The sequence below is a fragment of the Microcaecilia unicolor genome, chromosome 12 (genome assembly GCF_901765095.1).
Source record: "Microcaecilia unicolor chromosome 12, aMicUni1.1, whole genome shotgun sequence".
Classification (NCBI taxonomy): domain Eukaryota; kingdom Metazoa; phylum Chordata; class Amphibia; order Gymnophiona; family Siphonopidae; genus Microcaecilia; species Microcaecilia unicolor.
Window position 1 is genome coordinate 85,452,762 of NC_044042.1, and position 25,382 is coordinate 85,478,143.

General features: G+C 42.8%; 1 protein-coding gene across 1 annotated transcript in view; it reads left to right on the forward strand.

Moving 5' to 3' along the window:
- Nucleotides 1–25,382, forward strand: part of LOC115481707 (roundabout homolog 3-like) — a 163,295-nt gene that overhangs the window by 13,646 nt on the left and 124,267 nt on the right. Inside the window, exons 2-3 of the mRNA XM_030221044.1 lie at nt 1,641–1,770; nt 22,997–23,202. Coding sequence (XP_030076904.1) covers nt 1,641–1,770; nt 22,997–23,202 — 336 coding nt within the window. The remainder of the gene's footprint in view (nt 1–1,640; nt 1,771–22,996; nt 23,203–25,382) is intronic.

Below are 25,382 nucleotides of genomic sequence, written 5' to 3' on the forward strand. Positions count from 1 at the left end.
AGAGTCACAAGGGTTCACTTTCAAAAGAGAAAAATGTTTAAAAAATGACATAAGGTGTCATTTTGGTGGTTTTCTCCACAATGCGTTCAAATCACAGGGGGGGGGGGGGGGGGGGGTGTTGGGGGCAGGATTTGAATGTTCCCAAAACTTGGACATTTTTGTTCCATACTGGAACAAAGCAGAAACTTCCAGGGCTAAAAATTAGACATTTTAATCTAGACCTGTTTCAATCACGCCTAAGTCAGAAAAAGGTACCTTAAATGATGAGACGACTACTGGAGGGATTAAGGCATGACCTCCTCCTTCACTCCCCCACTGGTCACTGACACCCTCACACACACCCCAAAAAAAAAAATTGTGAAAGAAACAGTACATAGCAGCCTCTGTGACAGCTTCAGATATTATGGCCAGTCCTGTTAGATCAACAAGCAGGTCTCTGGAGTAGCCTAGTGGCTGGTGCAGAGCACTGTAGAAAACGGGGTCCAGGCCCAAAACCCATTTGTGGTAGAAAGTGTGAGCCATGTAAAACTCACCAAAAACCTAATGTATCTACATATAGGTGACTCCTGTAACCATAAGGGCTATTGTAGTGGTGTACATTAGGTTTTTGGAGGGCTCACTATACAATATAAAGGGGTAAGGGTGAGCTGTGTACATGGGACCTTTTGAAGTCCACTGCAGTGCCCCTTAGAGTGCCCCACTGCCATATGTCCCAACGGCTTGTTTTTGTGCATTTTTCCCTTTGACTTTTTTTTTTTTTTTTAAATGGTTACAAAAAATTAAAAAAAACATACTGAGCCCAAAAACATCTAGCAAATGGCCATTTTCAGAACAAAAAGTTGGACATTTTTCTAGTTTGAAAATGATCAAGTTCACTACTGGATTTTTGGAAGTTTTTCGCGAAATGTCCAAAATTGAATTTAGACGTCATATCCAAAATGCCCATCCGCATGTCCTAATATGTCTGCTTGTTAATCGCTGTATGTGGACTTTGAAAGACAGTTAGCATGCTAATGGCCTTCCTTCTCTCCTCTTAACTAGGAAGGAGATGTCTCAGTATGAAACACACTTCTCTGGGAATAGGGAGTAGGGATAGCAACCCCATACAATGAATAGTGAACCAAGGCTACTCTTCATGCTATTTGCATGCCAAATTTTCCAAGGCACTGGCTGTCATGTGCTGCTTACTATCCTCTCATTAAATCAGAATGTGCACTGCTGTGATTGAGACAGAGAGAAGTTATTTATCCAGGACTCAGCAGGACTATATTTGAGCAGCCAGAAATGTAAAGTGTGTGTGTATGTGTCTCTCCATGCCTTTCTCCTCCAGGGAACCCTATTAATTCAATAATTAAACATGTATTGGTCTTGCACCTGCTTTCTTCCTTGACTGCAGCCCTAGGAGACCCCACATCAGGAAGGAAAGGAGAGAGATAGGGAAGGCCAAGGAAAAGTGCATTATGTAAGCGAGGAGCTCAGAACTGTGAATGCTTGTACATGATGTGAGCAGCACTGGCTGCCAAAGCTCTACAAACTGAGGACATATTTCTGGTGAATGCTGGAATATCTCCTTGACAGAGTCCTACAGCTGTGCAGAGGGAGCTGCCATGTTACGTTACTTGCTGAAAACTCTTTTGCAGATGAATCTTTTTGCAGACTCCATTCCAGAAGAAAACTCCACCTCTATCAATCTGCTGTTCCAGATGAACACTACATTTCCTGTTTTGAATGAAAGTTTCCTCAGCTTTGGCAATCTCACCAGCTTCAATGGTAAGAAACAATTTGTTAGCTTCTACCTTTCCTGGATTCTGCATAAACAGATAATTTAATTAATGTTTTGTACTACACAGTTATCCATATATGTCTTCATATCTATGTATAGTTTTACGCTGAATCTGAGTTCTTCTCATCATCATGTTTAGGGTTGTCAACTGGATTCAGACTTGTCTCACTGAGTTGATCCAGTCCTGAATTTACCCCATTGCAGTCCCTAAGGCCAGCAAGACTACAAGTCCCTGCATGCAATGGGGTAAATCCAGAACTGGAACAACCCTTTAGGGTGAATCTGGAGCCAACTCACAACCTTATCACTCTCCACTGAAGGGCAGATTTATGAAACCTTTGTTCCAGTTTTTCTCCAGTGCCAAACTTACTTCAGAGTCATGACTACAATAGCGCACATTTGCTATGGGAGCAAAACTGGAAGGTTATTTGCTGTGGAGTTAAACTTTGATAAATTTCTTGTGTGACCAAGATATATAGTTTAAATCACAGTTCACTGCAAAAGGAAATACCAAACCCAGTTTCATACTTTCAGAAATAGTCATATATAAGGTATTACCTGGTTTTGTTTTCATATGTGTGGCTGATTTTCTTTCTTTGGTATAATAAGAAATGTGGGTTTTGAGAAAAATCAGTTGATATATGTATACTAGGATTAACTTAAAGCTAATAACACAAACTTCAGTTGTAAGTAGCCTGTGTAATGTGGTGTCCCAAAATCTTCTTCTACTTGAATAGTAATTCTTAGAAGGCATTAGTCAAGTGGGAAAATGTAACTTTCATTTTTTTTGAAAGATGCTGTTTCTCTGAAATAAATACATCTCATTGGTTACAAGGACTATGACTAGGCTCGTGATATACCATGGGCAAAATTCTATAACTGAGCACCAGATCAGTGTCTAAAATCAGTGAGCTGAGCACTAATTCCATAATGGCATCTGGTCATCCACATTTCATTACAGAACAGTAACTTAAGTCAGCATTACGCACTTAAATGTCAGCGTATATTTTATGTGTGTTGAGTTAAACTTTGTTGCTAGAATATTTCACTATTCAGTAAAGAGTTGTAAGGAACCCTACCTCTCTCTGACAATCGCTTATGTTTACTGTAGGGGAGGTTGGGAGGGGGGATTAAAAAGGGAAAACTCACTATGTTTTATATACTAAAGTTCTGGTTGAATACAGACTTGTATTTGATTGTGCAGTGTTGGAATTCAGAACTAGATGTGATGTTGTTTGTCTTTGTGTTGGACCTTAAAACATAAATCAGTGGTTCCCAAACCTGGTCCTGGAGGCACCCCAGCCATTCAGGTTTTCAACATATCCACAATGAATATTCAGGAGAGAGTATTGCATGCAGTGAAGGCAGTGCATGCAAATCTCTCTCATGAATAATCATTTGTGGATATCCTAAAACCCTGATTGGCTGGGGTGCCTCCAGGACCAGGTTTGGGAACCACTGACATAAATAAAAAAAAAGATATTTAGATATCCTCATTATGCTATTATGTCTATGACATAATTTACAATATTCTGTAAGTTTCACATGTAAGAGGGAGACGTGCCCATGCCCCACCCCCTCCGAATGCCCCCTTGCTTTAACACATATGTAGATGCTATAGAGTCTCGCTGAATTCCTGGCTGGCATTTACACCTGTAACTGCTAGCATTAAATATCTCATGCATGCAATTGCTCTCAAATTTTATATTATGTCATCCAAAGTTGGACACGCTATTTTGGACGTGGATGCTACAGCCATGCCTAAACTATTTAATCAGCCAATAATAATTATCAGCATTGATTGGCGTTAATTGAGATTTAGGCAAGGATCTGCCCTGCCCCCCATTCTATAATGTGTGCGCCTAAATTTCAAGTGCAGAATGCCAAAGGGGTGTGACTATGGGAGGAGCATAGGCAGATTAAGGGCGTTCCCAGAATTTAGGCGCAATAAGTACATAAGTATTCCATACTGGGACTGACCGAAGGTCCATCAAGCCCAGCATCCTGTTTCCAACAGTGACCAAACCAGGTTACAAGTACCCGACAAGATCCCAAAGCAGTACAATACATTTTATGCTGCTTAACCTAGAAATAAGCAGTGGATTTTCCCCAAGTCCATTTTAATAATGGTGTACGGACTTTTCTTTTAGGAAGCCACCCAAGCCTTTTTTTTAAACCCCGCTAAGCTAACTGCTTTTACTACATTCTCTGTCAATGAATTCCAGAGTTTAATTACACGTTGATTGAAAGATTTTTTTTCCAGAAATGTTTACCGTGATGATTTCTTAAGTACCTTATATAGAATCTGGCCCTTTGCACCTGACTTTGGGCATCAGCATTTACGCCTGCCAAAATCTGATATAAACGCTGGCACCCAATTGGCAGATGGAAGCACAATTTATAATAGTCTATAACATTGCAACTGCACCTTGAATATTGTGTTCAATTCTGGTCGCCGCATCTCAAGAAAGATATAGTAGAATTGGAAAAGGTGCAGCGAAGGGCGACTAAAATGATAGCAGGGATGGGACGACTTCCCTATGAAGAAAGACTAAGGAGGCTAGGGCTTTTCAGCTTGGTGAAGAGATGGCTGAGGGGAGACATGATAGAGGTATATAAATAATGAGTGGAGTGGAACAGGTGGATGTGAAGCGTCTGTTCACACTTTCCAAAAATACTAGGACTAGGGGGCATGCGATGAAACTACATTGTAGTAAATTTAAAACAAATCAGAGAAATGTTTTCTTCTCCTAACGCATAATTAAACTCTGGAATTCGTTGCCGAAGAACGTGGTGAAGGCGGTTAGCTTAGCAGAGTTTAAAAAGGGGTTAGACGGTTTCCTAAAGAACAAGTCCATAAACCACTACTAAATGGACTTGGGAAAAATCCACAATTCCAGGAATAACATGTATAGAATGTTTGTACGTTTGGGAAGCTCGCCAGGTGCCCTTGGCCTGGATTGGCCGCTGTCGTGGATAGGATGCTGGGCTCGATGGACTCTTGGTCTTTTCCCAGTATGGCATTACTTATGTACTTTGTAAATTCATTGCGTGCCCCATAGTTTTAGTATTTTTGGAATGAGTAAACAAGTGATTCACACCTACCCATTCCACTCCACTGTTTATTTTATAGACCTCCCCTCAGCCGTCTTTTCTTCAAGGTGAAGAGCCCTAGCCGCTTTATCCTTTCCTCATAGGGAAGTCGTCCCATCCCCTTTATCATTTTCGTTGCCCTTCTCTGTACCTTTTCTAATTACACTATATTTATTTATTTGTTACATTTGTATCCCACATTTTCCCACCTATTTGCAGGCTCAATGTGGCTTCCAATAGTACCGTAGGGACGTTCGCCAATTCCGGTATAAACAGTTACACAGTGATGTTATGGTAGAATAGGGTTCATGTGGAACAAACAAACCTATTAGGGAATCATATAGAGGAAAGTTACGCTATGTCCATTACGTTCTTTGGTTTCGTCGTGTTGCTGGGTTCAGGTATTTAAGATGCGGTGACTAGAATTGAACACAATATTCAAGGTGCAGTTGCAATGTTATAGACTTTTATAAATCGGGCTCCCATCTGCCAATTGGGTGCCAGCGTTTATATCAGGTTTTGGCAGGCGTAAATGCTGATGCCCAAAGTTAAGTGCAAAGGGCCAGATTCTATATAAGGCACCTTCTCACGGTAAACATTTCTGGCTAGATTTAGGTGCTGTATATATAACACGCTTAGCTGATATCCCCCAGTGCCTAAAACTACACGCCTCCATTTACACCAGCGATAACGTGGCATAAATCCCTGCTGGTCGATTTATACACACTGGACCATCCTATATAATAATTTGCACCTCCAATGTTTCATGTCTGGCTGCCTGGGTTCGTAACATCTCCTGACATCAGCCAGCCTCCAGCGTTCCATTCCCCCTCACTGTCCCACCCTCGCGTCAAGGCATAATGACATCAGAGGGCAGAACAGTGAGAGGGAAGGGAACGCTGGAGGCGAGCTGAAGTCAGGAGGGATGTTGCGAATGGAACGGAAGCCAGCGCCAGCCAGCCAGAGAACGTTCAGGTACAAATTGAGGGAAGGAGAGAATCGCAGGACATCGAGGGGAGGAGAGAATCGCAGGATAGAGGAGAATTGATGGACATGGAGGGGAGGGCAGGGGAGAGAGAAAAAAAAGCTTACATGACAGCCTTCCTAGGGCCCATTTCATTGTTGAGGAAACGGGCATGGTTCCACTAGTATTCTATAACTACGTGCATAAATTTTGGAATGCCCACAAAATGCCCATTTCCCTGCCCATAGTAATGCCCCTTTTGAACTGCGCAAACTAGAATTTAGGAACAGTTCATTACAGAATACACTTAGCAAGTTATGCACATATATTCTAATTGTCAGTTAGTGCTCATTATTGCTTAAGTGCTGCTATCAATGCTGATTAGCTTGTGAAGCCAATTATGTTATGCACATTGTTATAGAATACTCTTGGATTTGAACACGGAACACTAGGTGCAATATATAGAATCTGGCAGGAAATGCACGCTAAGCTAATATTTTATAAAGGGCACTCGGAGTGGGGCACTCTTTATAGAATACTAGTGTAGCATGGATCATCCTGGTGGTGCCTTTCAGTGACGTGTTAGAATGAGCATGTAGAAAACAAGTAGTGATAGGTATTAGAAATGTGGCTATAGACAGGGCACTGAAGTTTTGCAAAAACGTTCTCACTGCAGCCTTTGGTCTGGTTATTTGATTACTGACAGATTGCACAATAAAAAGCTTTGCCACCTTCTTTCCCTGGTGTTTCTAGACATCTCCGGAACCGCTTGGTGCTTAAGAGAGACTGAATCCAATGTAACCAATCCAATGATATCCAAGACAAAAATAGTAAGCTTCCTGCCCAAGTCCTCAAAGTTTTTTTTTTGTGGATCCACTCAAAAGTTTGAGCAAGCAGAACATTTTACATTGATCAGAATTTGCCTTTGCTCATGTTACTTAGTGAATACATTTTCCTATTAATATTGGAATTCCAAAATGATGTGTGTGAGTCAGGTATGTTACTGCATTGTTGCACAGTATCCTTCTTCTTGTCTTTTGAACAATAACAGTTCTGGTGGGAGAAGGAGAACGCATATTGAGAATGCTAGATGCACATAGGTTTTAAATAAATGGTTTTTGTGATTAAGTGAATGACCCAGATCAGGGGTAGGCAACTCCGGTCCTCGAGAGCTGCAGGCAGGTCAGGTTTTCAGGATATCCACAATGAATATGCAGGAGTTAGATTTGCAAGCACTGCCTCCATGGTATGCAAATCTTTCTCCTGACCTGCCTGCGGCTCTCGAGGACCAGAGTTGCCTACCCCTGACCCAGATGAATGTTTGCAATACCATATTATAGCGTTCCTTTTGTTTTGTTTTTATAGTTATTTTATATATTGTAAATCATTTTGATTTGAATACAAGTGAAGTGGTATAGTAAATACAATAAATGATATTATTTGCAGTTAGTTTACATATTTTTAGTACTAGCTCGAAGCACACTATATTCACGTGTAATAGGTGTTTCCCTGTTCTTGGAAAGAAGGAAGTTATCAATGTGGGCTACTGTTAAGCCATGCTATTTTACCACAGGTTCCATTTTATGCCATAAGATCTAGTTACTAAAAACTGGGGTTAAACAGTAAAATAACACGTCTTAACGGTAGCTGAAGTTTGTAACTTCCACCTTAACTAAAGGTAAAAGAAATGTATCTAGAAATCAAAATCAGTATCTAGAAAATAAGTGAGCCAAGTATAGGACAATCAAGCCATTGTGACATCACTGATGAAGCTGGCTCTTATTGGTGGAATAAGGCATTATAGCATCACAATATCAGTTCTGGATATGAGATACTGAAACTCTTTACACTAAGGGGGGGAAGTTATCAACATGGGCTACTGTTAAGATGGGTTATTTTACCACTAACTCATGCTTCTTTAGCACAGGTCCCATTTTATGCAATGAGACCTAATTACAAATGACTGGGTAACAGTACAATAATGTGTAGATAACTGCCTCCCCTAAATGGGAACCTAAGGCAATGGAAGGTTATGACTTGCCACAAGGAGTGTTAGTGGGCTTTTTCTCAGCCCCCCTGCTCTAACCATTAGGCTGTTCCTCTTAATGATAAGCTGGAGTGGAATGTTAAATGTCAATGAGGCATATGGTATGATACAAACGTGAGTTTGTATTTGTCTGAGGAAGAGAAGGAAGAGGTGGAAGGGAGTTGTCAGGGCTGTTGAGAGCTGGAGGTAGGAAAGGGTGTCATGATAAGAATGTTCACAGTTGATACATAGGCTTCAGATTTACTCAGCCCTCAAGCAAGAGAGAACTACATGTGGAGGGGCATAATCGAACGGGGACAACCATCTCTAAGGGCGTCCATCTCTAAGGATGTTCCGGCGAAGGGGCAGGGAAACCCGTATTATCGAAACAAGATGGACATCCATCTTTTGTTTCGATAATACGGTCGGGGACGCCCAAATCTCAACATTTAGGTCAATCTTAGAGATGGTCAACCTAAATATTGAGATGGTCGTCCCCGGTTTTCGGCCATAATGGCAACAGAGGACGCCCATCTCAAAAATGACCAAATCCAAGCCCTTTGGTTGTGGGAGGAGCCAGCATTCATAGTGCACTGGTCCTCCTCACATGCCAGGACACCAACCGGGCACCCTAGGGGGCACTGCAGTGGACTTCACTAATTGCTCCCAGGTGCATAGCTCCCTTACCTTGGGTGCTGAGCCCCCAACCCCCCCTAAAACCCACTCCCCACAACTTTACACCACTACCATAGCCCTTAGGGATGAAGGGGGCACCTACATGTGGGTACAGTGGATTTCGGGTGGGTTTTGAAGGGCTCACATTTACCACCACAAGTGTAACAGGTGGGGGGGGGGAGCCCATCTCCCGGTTTGTGTCGGAAGATGGGCGTCCTTCCCTTTCGAAAATAAGCTAGTTAACCTAACACATGAACTTACCTATATGTAAATTCTTATGAACTACAGCACATTATTTACCTGTAAAATTAAAACTTTTCTGTGGACGTTCCCTGCTGTTATTTGGGATTTGGAGTGTATGGGATGGCAGTGATGGGAGTTCACTGTCAACAGGGTTAAAAATAACAGGCATAATAAACAGCTGCACAATAAGTGAAGGATTTCAGCTAGAAATGTATTATTTCATTTCCAAAACATGGCCTGCACTAATTATAATAAAATGACAACACACTATTTTATTAATTAAATGGCATTTAGAATGATTTTTACAGATCTGCCAAGCTACCCGATTTCTAGGAGGGATACTTTTTGGCCATTCCCAGATTTCTAACAGAAGTGAGGTGATTAAGAGGGGCAAAATCGAACGGGGCGCCCAAGTTTTCATGAGGGCGACCTCGCAGGATGGCCCCGTAAAGGGGCAGGGCAACCTGTATTATTGAAACAAGATGGACGTCCATCTTTCGTTTTGATAATACAGTTGGGGACGCCCAAATCATGAAATTTAGGTCAACCTTAGAGATGGTCGTCCCTGGTTTTCAGCGATAATGGAAACTGAGGACGCCCTTCTCAAAAACGACCAAATCCAAGCCATTTGGTTGTGGGAGGAGCCACCATTCGTAGTGCACTGGTCCCCCTCACATGCCAGGACATCAACCGGGCACCCTAGGGGGCACTGCAGTGAACTTCACAAATTGCTCCCAGGTGCATAGCTCCCTTAGCTTCAGTGTTGAGCCCCCCCTAAAACCCAAAACCCACTCCCCACAACTTTACACCACTACCATAGCCCTAAGGGGTGAAGGGGGGGGGGCACCTACATGTGGGTACAATGGGTTTCGGGTGGGTTTTGGAGGGCTCACATTTACCACCACAAGTGTAATAGGTAGGGGGGAATGGGCCTGGGTCCGCCTGCCCGAAGTGCATTGCACCCACTACAACTGCTCCAGGGACCTGCATACTGCTGTGATGGAGCTGAGTATGACATTTGAGGTTGGCATAGAGGCTGGCAAAAAAGTATTTTTAAACAGTTTTTTTAGGGTGGGAGGGGGTTAGTGACCACTGGGGTAGTAAGGGGAGGTGATCCCCGATTCCCTCCGGTGGTCTTCTAGTCAGTTCGGGCACCTTTTTGATGCTTGGTCGTGAAAAAAAATGGACCAAGTTGCCCAAGTGTTCTTCAGAGACACCCTTCTTTTTTCCATTATCGGCTGAGGACGCCCATCTCCTAAGTACGCCCCAGTCCCGCCTTCGCTACACTGCCGACATGCTCCCGTGAACTTTGGTTGTCCATGCGACAGAAAGCAGTTGAGGACGCCCAAAATCGGCTTTCGATTATGCCGATTTGGGTGACCTTGCGAGAAGGACGCCCATCTCCCGATTTGTGTCAGAAGATGGGTGCCCTTCTCTTTCAAAAATACACCTGTAAATGACACAAATCTATTCAAAGTTGTTAAAACACATGCGGACTATGAAAAATTGCATGAAGACCTTAGGAAATTGGAAGACTGGGCATCCAAATAGCAGATGAAATTTAATGTAGATAAATGCAAAGTGATGCACATTGGGAAGAATAATCCAAATTATATTTATCTGATGCTAGGGTCCACCTTGGGGGTCAGCACCCAAGAAAAAGATCTCGGTGTCATTGTGGACAATACACTGTAGTCTTCTGCCCAGTGTGCAGCAGCGGTAAAAAAAAGCAAACAGGAGACTAGGAATTATTAGGAAAGGATGATAAATAAAACCAAGATACCTCTGTAAGATAAGACCTATAATACCTCTGTTTCATTCCATGGTGTGACCTCACCTCGAGTATTGCGTTCAGTTCTAGTCACCATATCTCAAAAAACATATAGCAGAATTAGAAAATGTTCAAAGAAGATCGACCAAAATGATAAAGGGGATGGAACTCCTCTCATAAAAGGAAAGGTTAAAGAGTTAGGGCTCTTCAGCTTAGAAAAGAGATAGCTGAGGGGAGGTATGACTGAGGTCTACAAAATCCTGAGTGGTGTAGAAATGAATTGCTTTTACTCTTTCAAAAAGTACAAAGACTAGGGGACACTCATTGAGGTTACATGGGAATACTTTTAAAACAAATAGGAGAAAATATTTTTTCACTCAACAAATAGTTAATCTTTGGAACTCATTGCTAGTGGATGCTAGTTAGCATATCTGGGTTTAAAAAAGGTTTAGACAAGTTCCTGGAGAAAAAGTCCAGAGACTGCTATTGAGATAGATATGGGGGAAGCCACTGCTTGCCCTGGATTAGTAGCATGGAGTGTTGTTACTAATTGTATTGGCCACTGTTGGAAACAGGATACTGGGCTAAATGACCCAGTTTGGCTATTCTTATGTTCTTATCCTGTTGCATTGTATGACCTGTAGCAGTATAATATAAACTGTTTTGGGATACAAGTTCAGACTGGATAAAAAGTTTCCTTCCTGGAACGTGGTAGCTTGGCAGCTCTGTTTTCATCAGGTCTAATAGTTTAAGAAATAACTAGTGTACCTGTTACTTGCCTTGAGGTACTATTGAAAAGGTATGAACTGAACCCAAATAAATAAAATATGAACACTGCAATACAGTTCACTGCTGACATCTACTGGTTGTTTGATCATTGTGGATTTAGTGAATTAATATTATTGACTGGTGGTAGCCGTTGGAGTAAGTCAGTGCTGTATATACCTGGGGCCCTAAATATGTGTCCTATTTTCAACCAAACATGAGCATACATTTCAGCTGAAAATTCATTATAATTAAGGAGCTTAGAAGTTTGCTTATAAAGTTAGGGCTGTCAGGGCCAATATTCAGCCGATGGTGATCAGCACTTTGCTGACTGCCACCAGCGTTAAACCTGAAATTCAATGCTGGGCCTTGTTTAGGCCTCAGCATTGAATTTCCAGGTATAGGGAGCCGGCTAAAACATAGCCAGCTAAATGCAATATCTGGCTGTGAAGAACCACATAAAGATAGGACTGTGTTTTATCTGATCCTAATTATGTGGTTATTTTAACCAGTTAAGTGCCTACTTTGCCCCCTGAACACCCCCAAAACAGCCAGTTTTGGCTTGAGCCCTAACCCCCTAATTCTATAAAAGTTGCCAAAAAGGGGCACAGAAATGGGAGGCTGACAGGCAGAACGGGGACGTTCCTAGCATTTTTGCACATTGTTATAGAATAATGGGGGATATGTGGCCAGTTTAGGCATTTACCTTTACACCACGTTTCATTTGGTGCAAATGGCCATGCCTAAAGTTATTGGGCATTTTCGAAAGAGAATGGTGCCCATCTTTCGACACAAATCGGGAGATGGGCGTCTTTCTCTCAGGGTCGCCCAAATTGGCATAATCGAAAGCCAATTTTGGGCACCCTCAACTGCAGTCCGTTGCGGGGATGACCAAAGTTCACTGGGGCATGTCGGCGGCGTAGCGAAGGCGGGACGGGGGCGTGCTTAAGAGATGGGCGTCCTCGGCCGATAATGGAAAAAAGAAGGGCGTCCCAGATGAGCACTTGGGCGATTTTAGTTTGTCCTTTTTTCCTTACAACCAAGCCACAAAAAGGTGCTTGAACTGATCAGATGACCACCGGAGAGAATCGCGGATGACCTCCCCTTACTCCCCCAGTGGTCACCAACCCCCTCCCACCCTAAAAAAATGTTTACATTTTTTTTGACAGCCTCTATGCCAGCCTCAAATGTCATACCCAGCTCCATCACAGCAGTATGCAGGTTCCTGGAGCAGTTTTAGTGGGTGCAGTGCACTTCAGGCAGGCGGACCCAGGCCCATCCCCCCCCTACCTGTTACACTTGTGGTGGTAAATGTGAGCCCTCCAAAACCCACCCAAAACCCACTGTACCCATATGTAGGTGCCCCCCTTCACCCCTTAGGGCTATGGTAGTGGTGTAAAGTTGTGGGGAGTGGGTTTTGGGGTTTTAGGGGGGGCTCAGCACGGAAGGTAAGGGAGCTATGCACCTGGGAGCAATTTGTGAAGTCCACTGCAGTGCCCCCTAGGGTGCCTGGTTGATGTCCTGGCATGTGAGGGGGACCAGTGCACTACGAATGGTGGCTCCTCCCACGACCAAATGGCTTGGATTTGGTCGTTTTTGAGATGGGCGTCCTCGGTTTCCATTATCGCCGAAAACTGGGGGCGACCATCTCTAAGGCCGACCATCTCAACATTTAGGTCAACTATCTCTAAAGTCGACCTAAATGTTGAGATTTGGGCGTCCCCGACTGTATTATCGAAATGAAAGATGCCCATCTTGTTTTAATAATACGAGTTTTCCCACTCCTTCGCCGGGACGTCCTTAGAGATGGGCATCCCCATTCGATTATGCCCCTCCACATATGAGTCCCTGTCATTAGTGCTATTCTATAAACCGTGTGTAAGTTTAAGTATGGCTTATGTGCCAACATTTTCAGCGCCATATATAGAATTCACTCTTAAGCGGTTGGTTAAGGGGGCTCTTTTACTACAGCTTAGCTTGACTTATCTGCAGCAGGGCCCATAGGAATAAACTAGGCTCTGCTGCAGATAACTCGAGCTAAGCTGTAGTAAAAGAGCCTAAGCGTTGCTGAAAATGCCCGGTTAGCCCTGGACCAGCAATTTAAATGGCCAAGAGCCTCTCTTGGCTGTGTAACTCGTTTTGAATATCAGGCCCACCATCTATGAGCCTAATGCTGAAAATCTTTTCTCCCTGCTCTAAATCTATTCCTGTTGCCACCCACCTTTTATGCTCATAAATTTTGGAGTTCAGTGAAAATTTGAGTAAAAAGCAAGGGCTTAGCTACGTGGGGCCACAGGGGCATGGGCCCTGCCCCCCCCCCCCCCCCCGCCGCCAACCCTCCCCCGCCGCCGCTGTCGCCATAGGGAACCTTTGTTGGCGGGTTACTTCCTGTTCCGGGGCAGAGGGAGCATGGAAACGAACGACGCTGACCGGCGTGCACCCGGGGCGGACTGCCCCCACCCTTGGTACGCCACTGCCCCACACCCTTCCCTCTGATGCAGCTTCCTGTTTCCGCCTAGGCAGAAATACATCAGAGAGAAGGCTGTGGGGCCGGTGCGAGCAGTATGTATGTCACTGCTCACTGCAGGCGAAGATCTGCTACTTACAAGGTATGCAGGAGGGACACTTGTTGGGAGTTTTCGGCTGGTGGGGCTTGGGGATCCTTGCCAGCCACATCATAGGTATGCTGCTACTGGGTGGGCCTGGGCCACGCCACTGGCGCTGGGCCCCCCTTGGAGGCCCAGGCCTGGGGAATTTTATCCCCCTTGCCCCCCCCCCCCCCTCTCGGCGGCCCTGCTAGGGCTGAGTGCATACATCTTTATTCAAAATTTTACTAAACTCTTAAGTTTAGGGGCATAAAAAGTGGGTGCTGACAGGAGTGGATTTAGGGAAGGGAAAAGAAATTAGGAAGATGATATTCAAAGTGACTTAAGCAGGTAGGAGCCTCTCCTGCCTGCTTAAATAGCATTCTGGCACCTAACCATGGATATTCAATGGCACTTAATCGGACAGTGCCGCTGAATTTCCCCTGAGACTGCCCAAACAAAAAGTGGGCTGGTCAGAGGCAGCGCTGGGAAGGAGCCCCAGATTATGTGTGTGCCGGCAATATTTAGTGCCGGCACCTGCATAGCTAAGTGGCTTCAATTAGGACAGCTCTAGAGCTGTCCTAAATAAGGCCACTTACCTATACAGGTGTCGGCTCTGAATATGAGGCCGGCACCCACATAATTTTTTTGTTCAGTGTAAAAAAAGAAAAATTCTCCTGAGCCCCCTCCTGGCCCATTGTCCCCCTTTCCTTCCACAAGAGGTCATGGCAGCCATTTTCCTGAGGCACCGCAAGGGGCAGGAGCAAGGGAGCTGCTCTGCTGCCCCCAATGATCCTGCTGGACCACCAGGGATGTAGGTAATCCCGGGGGGGGGGGGGGGGGCTTACCTTCACTGTTGGGGGAGGCAGCGGGTGGAAGGTCTTGCGGGGGAAGGGTCAATGAGCAGGGGGAGGGATACAATGAAAGAAATATGTACATTGCCTAGCTCTGCACGTCAATTCAGGCAGTATAGAAACTAATAATAAAGTGTAAACTATGTTACTGTGTTACATTCCACACAATCTCTGATCACCTCCAGTGGCGTTCCTAAGGGGGGGGGGGCGGTAGGTGCGGTCCGCCCCGGGTGCACGCCGCTGGGTGGGGGGGGTGCCTGTCCTCCGTTGTTCCATGCTTCTTCTCTGCCCCGGAACAGGTTACTTCTTGTTCCGGGGCAAAGAAGAAGCATGGAACAATGGAGGACAGGCGTGCACCCGGGGAGGGGGGGTTCCTTCAAGGGGGGGGGGGGTCCACACTGCACCCAGGGGGTGGGGCGCATCGGCGATCCGCCCCGGGTATCAGCCCCCCTAGGAACGCCACTGATCACCTCACACACACTTCCGCATGTTATCTAAATCTGCACTACCCAAGCTGCAAAGGACTTAAATACAAAACAATTTGCGCACCTAGTTTTTCCTACATAAGCACACAACTGTGGAACGCATTACCAAAAGCCTTGAAAACGATGTACGACCACCTAAACTTCCGGAAATCACTAAAAACCAACCTGTTTAAAAAGGCATACCCTACCGATCCAACTTAAATGCCTAATCTCTGCAACACAACCAAACTAAAGCACGTAATGGACATAACACAACTCTTCCGTTCTCCAATTCCCTAATGTGGCTGTGCCACATGAACTTGATCTTACCACAACATCACCCTGTATTTGTTCACATGGGAGCCTGCAAAGGCCTCTCGGATACTAAGTAAGCCACATTGAGCCTACAAATAGGTGGGAAAAGGTGTGAACTTCCAGCCAGACCGTTAAGCAGACATCACTAATTGCTATTTGAGCAGTGATCATTAATTGGGCGTCCTTTCCCCTGAAGAAGCCCCATCGGCGAAACGGGTCCATTGGGCGGGGTAGCCCATCCTTTACGCTGCTTCAAGCTAAGTGTTTTCATATTTTGATGTCTTGAAAGTTTTGATTTGCACAGTGGGTGTAGCATTCTTTTTATAAAAATTTTCTTTAAAAATATGTGGCCATTATAGGGAGGAGGTTGGATTGTGACCGATGATTGAAGTATGATGATTCTCTATGAGTAATTTCAGCAATCTGGCTGATTATCACCTTTCTGAGGTCTTTTTCACCCCTTCCACTTATTTTTTGATATCCTACATTTGGTTATAACAGATTCGCTTGTAACAAATAAATAAAATTCCCAGCCCCTCACCCAGAGATATACATACCATACCTTCTCTTTCACTGTTCATATCCCAGCCAGTCCTCTTGGTCAAGGGAAAGGGGATGGTCTTGATATTCTGCCTTTCCGTGGTTAGTCAAAGCGGTTTACATATTATATACGGTTAATTGTTGTGTACCTGTGGCAGTGGAGGATTAAGTGACTTGCTCAAAATCACAACTGTAGTGGGAATCCCTCTCAGTCCCTCTCATCCCTTCACTATCCTCTTCTTCATTTACTCCCATATACACTCTACATGTGCTGCAGTTTCCTTATACTCTGCATCCCCCTCACTCACACACAGACTTTTGATCTTCAGGCAATATGTCCAACTGGTACTTCTCTCTCATTTAAAACCAGCAGCCGCTTTCTCTTCTCCTGAACTCTGGAGATAAGAGTGTGCAGTTAGAAGCATGACCCTCTGGAGCCAGGCTGCAGGGAAGAGGAAGGAGCTGATGTGCCACAGCTGCTAATTTAAATTACTAAATGAGATTAGACGTTTGTGGGGATGGCGAAGAAGTGCTGGCCAGATGCCAATGCTGCTGCTCTCCTGGCTTTCTCTGCTCCACTGGGGTTTGGGGTCCCCACTGGTGTGGCTCCGATGACACCATGTAGCTACTGCCTTCCATCTTTACTTTTGCGGGGACAGCAGTGAGATATGTCATTGGAACTCTGAAGTTTGTGAAATTAAATAATGTACACGTGATCAATATTGAGACAGATAAATGTGTACAACTTTGAAAAAGACATCAACAAATAGTTATTAATGGCAGAAGAAAAGCATTATTACAAGTAATTGAATGATGTATAAGATTTTGTGGTACAGGAAAACGTAAGAAGATTCAAGTTTATTAATTCTTGATATACTAATATTAGTAATTACTAGTGTTGTTCAAAGCACATGTATAATAACAATTAAATGGAACTGAGAAATTGAATAATTGTACATTTAAGGGTTGAAATTAATTATGATCATCCGTGAAAAATTGCTTAAACAGAGAAGCTTTAAGGATTTCCAGAATATCGAATAATTAAGGTTCCCATCTGATGAATTTCGGGCGGGAATTCAACCGTTTGGTACAGAGGTAAGGGAATCCTGACATGTAGATTGATGTGTAGATCACATTTTTGCAACTGGGATAGTGGAGGGTTAGATAACCTCTTTAACCAGGGAGAGTGTTGCGAAGGGGGAGATCAATTAAAGGTTGCATATAATCAGGGGTTAAGTCATATAGAGTTTTGAAAACAAATGTACATAGTTTGAATGTTATTCTGGCTTTGATTGGGAGCCAGTGTAACTTTATAAGTAAAAGAGCTGCACTTTCGAATCTCATAGCCTCGTAGACTAATCTGGCTGCTGTATTTTGAGCTGTCTGCAGTTCTTTCAAGGAAGATTCCTTACAGCCAGCATAAATGGCATTGCAGTAATCGAAGTGTGATAATACTAATGTTTGTACTAAGGTTCTAAACATATCATTAGGGAAGAGATGCCTGATTCTTTTTAGTTTCCACTTTGCTTTAAAGGTTTCTGTGATGACTGCTTGGACTTGGATGTCAAAATTACTACAGGCATCAACATCATGACCTCTTGGGCCAACGCTTTTATGATGAAAATGAACAAAGAGAAAACACAATGCTTAATTCTCTCATCCCAACACTCTACACTCCACCCAACTATTCTCAACAACTCTGACATCACAATCCCCATATCCGACACCTTGAAAATTCTAGGGGTGACATTAGATAAGCATCTATCACTAGAAAATCACGCGAAATCCACTACGAAGAAAATGTTCAACATGATGTGGATACTAAAACGTGTAAAACCTTATCTTCCCTTGAAAACATTCCGTAACTTGGTTCAATCCACGGTAATTACACACGCTGACTACTGCAACAGTATTTTTATAGGCTGCAAGGCCCAAATCCTGAAGAAACTTCAGAACTCCCAAAACACGGCAGCTAAGACTCCTTTTTGGTAAATCAGGATATGAAAGCGCAACACCTCTTTATGAAAAGCTTCATTGGCTCCCTATCAGAGAATGAATAAACTTCAAGGTCCACAAACTGATTCACAGGCTTATTCATGGAGAATCTCCGGGCTACATGATCGATCTGATAGACCTTCCAACGAGAAACTTATCAGAATCTTCTCGAACATACCTCAACCTACACTATCCTAATTGCAAAGGTCTCAAGTATAAAACCTCTTATGCATCCAACTTCTCCTTCAAGGGTAGCCAACTATGGAATGCCCTACCCAGATCCCTTCGCTCAATCAACGATTATCTACCCTTCCGGAAATTGCTGAAAACCCATCTATTCAAGCAAGCATACCCAAATGATCTAACCTAATCTTATGAACCCTCTACCCAACACCTAATCACTCGACAACGACTATGACTTAAACCTCGCCTTCCATCAACTCCCCCTATGCTATCCCTCAAACTATTCCCTCCTCCGGCCACTCCCACCCCTTATCCCTTGCTCATTTCAACCTTCCCCCTCCTGCCTCTCCTTCCCCCCTTCTTACTTGCCCATCCCACCTATCTGCATATTTCCATCACTAATCTGTTATACCACAGCTTGTACTCTCTCTGTAATACCTTGTAACCCATTACTATGTAAGCCGCACTGAACCTTCCTCGAGTGGGGAAGTGCAGGGTACAAATGTAACAAATAAATAAATAATATAGACTTTCTGTAATCATGTTTAATGCATGAATATTTAAACTGGTTTTCTTATGAAATAATTGTATGTGACATTAATTGTAAGTGTTACAAGCTACTTTTTATAAGTAACACTATGTAATTTCAATTATCATATAACTGTTATAGCATTTCCAGGCTGTACCGGTTTTTATGTGTTGTGATCTGCATTGAACCAATTTTGGCATAAGTGGAATATAATAATAATAATAATTATTATTATTATTATTAATTATATGTGATGATCTTAACATAACCAAACAGATAGAAAAGGCGAGGCAAAATCCAGAAGGATGCTTAAGTGCATAGGGAGAGGAATGGCCAGTAGGATAAAGGAGGTGATAATACCTCTTTCAACACTGGAATGAAGAGGCATAAATTAAAAGGGGATAAACTCAGGAGTAATGTAAGGAAAAACTTCTTTACAGAAAGGGTGGTGGATGCGTGGAGCAGCATCTTGCTGGAATCAAAGACTTTTGAATCTGAATTCAAGAAAGCATGGGACAAACACATAAGATCTTCTAGGACAGTGATTCTCAAACCTGTCCTTGGGGAACCCCAGTTATTCAGGTTTTCAGGATATACACAATGAATATTTATGAGATCAATTTGCATACATTACCTCCTTGGTATGCAAATCTATCTCAGTAGCTGGGAAGTAAGACCAGTGCCAGGCAGACATCTATGTCCTGTGTTCCAAACATTTTAAAGACAGATCAAGATCAAGTCTTCATATCTTATATCATGTTCATATCCTGTGCTATGAGTGCAGGTGTTGTGTAACTCAGTGGAGGAGGGGAAGACATCTTAAGGTTGAAATTAGCAGGTAAAATGTTGTTAGCAATATTGTTGGATTCTTTGATTGAAAATATGTGACTAGGCTGCAGCCATAATAATATGGGGTATAGTTTTATTAAATTTAATATACCACCTTTCCTCACCATAGTAGATGACAGCAGAGGAAGACCTGCACGGTCCATCCAGTCTGCCCAACAAGATAAACTCATGTGCTACCTTTTGTGCATACCTGACCTTGATTAGTATCTGCCATCCTCATGGCACAGATCGTAGAAGTCTGCCCCGCCGCCCCACCTGCTCTGCCACCCAATCTCCGCTAAACTTCTGAGGATCCCTTCCTTCTGAACAGGATTCCTGTATGTTTATCCCACTCATTTTTTAATTCTGTTACCATTTTCCAGACAACAAGGTTTACGAATCAAAGTAATACACACATATAATAAGAAAAAGGAATGCCACTGTCAATAGTGTCAGGATGGAAAGGTAAAGAGATGAACAGAAAACAATACAGAAAGTGTCAGTCCAGCTCGGAGGCCTTCAATACTTGTCTAGGCTTTACCGTAAGTAGGATCTTTAGGGCCAATCTGTCTTGAGAGAGGATGGTCGGGAGTTCCAGAGCATTGGGACTGCACAAAAGAAAGCTCATAATACTGAGATGGTATAGTAGTATTACGTTCTAAGACTGCATCAGATTTAACTGCCTATATGTTGGTGAATTGCCAATCGTGAATAAGTATAACCAGCACAGAGTGCCTTGTTGGGCAGACTGGAAAGACCATACAGGTCTTTGTTTGCTCTCATTTACTATGTTACCCTGTACCATATATTAATATTAAAAGGCACTAGGAAGTGGAAGGAGAGGGGACCATTCAGGCCAAATATATTCTATGTATTAAAAAAGAAGGAAGGAAGTGGATTGTGAAAAATTGCAAGAGGACCTTATGAGACTGGGAGACTAGGCATCCAAATGGCAGATGATGTTTAATGTGAGCAAATGCAAAGTGATGCATGTGGGAAAGAGAAACCCGAACTATAGCTACGTGATGCAAGGTTCCGCGTTAGGAGTCACCGACCAGGAAAAAGATCTAGGAGTCATCGTTGACAATACTTCAATCTATTACATTTCTTTGAAGGGGTGAGCAAACATATAGATAAAGGAGAGTCGGTTGATATTGTGTATCTATATTTTCAAAAGGCGTTTGACAAAGTACCTCATGGAAGACTCCAGAAGAAATTGGAGAATCATGGGATAGGAGGTAATGTCCTATTGTGGATTAAAAACTGGTTAAAGGATAGAAAACAAAGAGTAGGGTTAAATAGTCAGTATTCTCAATGGAGAAGGGTAGTTAGTGGGGTTCCCCAGGGGTCTGTGTTGGGACTGCTGCTTTTTAACATATTTATATATGACCTAGAGATGTGAGTAACTAGTGAGGTAATTAAATTTGCTGATGACACAAAGTTATTCAAAGTTGTTAAATCGCAGGAGGATTGTGAAAAATTACAAGAGGACCTTACAAGACTGGTAGACTGGGTGTCCAAATGGCAGATGACGTTTAATGTGGGAAAGAGGAACCCAAACTATAGCTATGTAATGCAAGGTTCCACATTAGGAGCCTCCGACCAAGAAAGGTATCTAGGCGTCATTGTTGATGATACGTTGAAACCCTCTGCTCAGTGTGCTGCGGCGGCTAAGAAAGCAAATAGAATGTTAGGTATTATTAGGAAAGGAATGGAAAATAAAAACAAGGATGTTATAATGCCTTTGAATCGCTCCATGGTGCAACCACACCTCAAATATTGTGTTCAATTCTGGTCATCACATCTCAAAAAAGATATAGTGGAATTAGAAAAAGTACAGAGAAGGGCGACAAAAATGATAAAGGAGATGGGACGACTTCCCTATGAGGAAAGGCTGAAGCATCTAAGGCTCTTCAACTTGGAGAAAAGACGGCTGAGGGGAGATATGATAGAGGTCTATAAAAGAATGAGTGGAGTGGAATGGGTAGACGTGAATCGTTTGTTTACTCTTTCCAAAAACACTAGGACTAGGGGGCATGCAATGAAGCTATACAGTAGTAAATTTAATACGAATCAGAGAACATTTTTCTTCTCTCAACATGTAATTAAACTCTGGTTTTCTTTGCCAGAGAATGTGGTAAATGCGGTTAGCTTAGGAGGGTTTAAAAAAGGTCTGAACGGTTTCCTAAAGGAAAAGTCCATAGACCATTATCAAATTGACTTGGGGACAACCCACTGCTATTTCTGGGATAAGCAGCTTAAAATGTATTTAACTTTTTTGGGATCTTGCCAGGTATTTGTGACCTGGATTGGCCACTGTTGGAAACACGATGCTGGGCTTGATGGACCTTTGGTCTGTCCCAGTGTGGCAATACTTATGTATTTATGTACCCTCTGCTCAGTGTGCTGTAGTGGCAAAGAAAGCAAATAGAATGTTACATATTATTAGGAGAGGAATGGAAAATAAAAACATGGATGTTATAATGCCTTTGTATCGCTCCATGATGTGACTGCACCTTGAATACTGTGTGCAATTCTGGTCACTGCATCTAAAAAAAGATACAGTGGAATTAGAAAAGGTACAGAGAAGGGCGACGAAAATGATAAAGGGAATGGGACGACTTCCCTATGAGGAAAGGCTGAAATGGCTAGGGCTCTTCAGCTTGGAGAAAAGACAGCTGAGGGGGAGATATGATAAAGGCATATAAAATAATGAGTGGAGTGGAACAGGTAGATGTGAATCGTTTGTTTACTCTTTCCAAAAATACTAAGACTAGGGGGCACGCAATGAAGCTACAAAGTAGTACATTTAAAACGAATCAGAGAAAATATTTCTTCACTCAATGTGTAATTAAACTCTGGAATTTGTTGCCAGAGAATGTGGTAAAAGCGGTTAGCTTAGCTGGGTTTAACAAAGGTTTGGATAGCTTCCTAAAAGAAAAGTCCATAAGCCATTATTAAAATTGACGGGAAAATCTACTGCTTATTTCTAGGATAAGCAGCATAAAATGTATTTAACGTTTTTGGGATCTTGTGACCTGGATTGGCCACTGTTGGAAGCAGGATACTGGGCTTGATGGACCTTCAGTCTGTCCCAGTATGGCAGCACTTATGTACTTATGTGCAGTTAGATTGTTTGATTGGCCTCTAATTCTAGTGGTACTAGATCATTCCACTAATGGATGTAGATGCTTAATAAGATAATACCTCTCTGTTCTGTGAAATATTCTGTGTGATGTGCATTCCTTCTTCTGAAATTGCCATGGATCATGAGCCTTATACAGTTTTTATTCACACACGAAAGACAAACGTATAATCTTAATGATTTCCTTGCATATGCAAGCCATAGTTAATAATGCAGTTTTCTTTTTTTCTCTTTTTAGTGACATCAGATTACATCCCTCCAATTATCCATCAAGGCCCAACCAATCAAACTTTGCCTGTTGAAACATCAGCGCAGCTTCCCTGTCATGTGACTGGAAACCCCCCGCCAAGCATACATTGGCTAAAAGATGGACAAAGTATTATGGGTAATGACCCCCGAGTTGGATTATTGGGCGATGGATCTCTGCAGATCACAAATTTACAGGTATAATGTGGCATGGCTATGGAAAAGGAAGCTGTTAATAGGAGATAACACAGGCACAGAATCTATAGAGGAAAAAAAGATTGGTGCCCTCCATACTTAGGCTCTCTGTACTCAGAGCTGTAATATAATGTTGTATTAACCTTTGTTGTTAAGAAGTTTGGGGGGGGAGGACATTTTTTTCCCATCAGGGAGAAGAGAAGATATACTGCAGGGCCCTACTGGTGTGTGTCAGGAGAAGCAACTTAATAAGTGTTCAGTCACCATACTCAGACATGCCAAGGAATCCCATTCAGAAGGAATGGATCCTTAGGAGCTTAGCCGAGATTGGGAGGCGGGGATAATGCTGGGCAGACTTATACGGTCTGTGCCCTGAAGAGGACAGGTAGAAATCAAGGTAGGGTATACACAAAAAGTAGCACATATGAGTTTTTCTTGTTGGGCAGACTGGATGGACCGTGCAGGTCTTTTTCTGCCGTCATCTACTATGTTACTATGTATGTTACCCAGTTCCGGGCTGGAGATGTCTTTGCCGGTCCTGGTTTTGAACTTACATCCTAAAGCAATGTGGGATTTGTAGTGCCTGATCCTGCCCATTGAAATTAGTGCTGCAGGTCCCAAATTATACCAGAAATCCAGGACTGTCAAAAAATCTTCAGCCTGGATCTAGGTAACTTGGCATCTCTGCACACTCCGTCAGATTCTGAGCAAGCTGTTCTAGCAACTTTGATGGTGATGGCCTAGAAATCATAAGAAGTTTTTTTTATGAATTTCAAAATTAAAATGTTTCCTGAGGTGGTGAGAGAAGAAGCAGGATCCTTCTGACCTTCCTTTAGGGTTTTTACATAAGCCCCAAAAGGGAAAAAGAAAACTATAACTCATATTGTCTCTGGTAGCCAGTGGCTTCAAAGCCTAGGACAACCTCCTCCTCTGAGACCTGGCACAATCTCTTTCCCATATCCATATCTATTTCTACTTGCTTCTTTTTGGGCTGTGTCAGGGAAGCTGGAGGAATCAGCTCACTTGAATGGTGATTCTAGGCAAACCAGGGTTGTGACCTATGAAAGGAAGTCCTTTCTTTCTCTCTTCCAGGGTTCTAGACACTACAAGGGGATTCAGGCTCTTCCACTCACATCTCTTATCTCTGAATTTTCAAAAGGAAGCTACCTGTCTTGTTTCTCTTTCAAAAATGAGCAAATCAAAATCAAATGTATATGCAATATTTTTCTTTCCCTTAAACAAAGACTATGTCTGTCCTGTGTCTACAAGATTACACACTATAGAAAATGTGCATATTTTTACTGCATTAGAGAGTGGCGATTTTCACTCTAGTCAATGTACTTGAGTAAATTTCCTATTTACTGATTAAATGACTTTGAAAATAACCCTTAGAACTGAGAGCTGATAAAGACAGAAGAATATAAAGAAAATACTTTTATAACAGGTTTGCCTTGGTTGGGAGACCAAGTAGGTAGCTATTTTGAGGCACAATTTATATAGGCTATGGAAAGGAGAATTGGGATGTCCATGTCTGGGTGTGCTCAGTTCCTCCTGTATTTTACAAAATGTTCTGCCAAACGTGGAACTTTTTATAAAATACCTAAAAGGAGAATGTGCAAGAGTACATTTGTCCATTTCAGGACTGCAGTGTTAAAAAGGCCGGGGGAGGCATCAAGTTAACCCCTACCTCCTGTTCCCTCCCCAATATTGCACAGACCCCCTCTATCACCCTCTAAAACTGCACAAGCCACCCTTCCCTCCACATCCCCAATACCTACACTCCAGGTAGATTTGTACCCCGCTTAGAAGTTTTGAGATAGAGTGGGCTAGACATTTTTGTAAATAAATAAAATAAAACCTTCCCATCCCCCAATAGTGAATGTTTGCCTTTTACACCTCACCATTAATCCATACCGGCTCTTTAAATCACCATGAAAGCACCTCCTCCTTTTTTGGTGTTCTTTGGACCTTTTTGGATGGCTGGAATATATTTTATTTGGGCTTCCAAAATAGTCTTTTTAAATAATTTCCACACCTCATTCAAACATGGCAAATGCTCATTTCATTTTTATCTGATTAATAGTTTTATCTCCCTTGTGCTACAGTATCTTCCAATGATGACAGATCTGATCACATTAACACTATTGCCTAGCAGACAAAGCACTATTTTCCCTTACACCAGG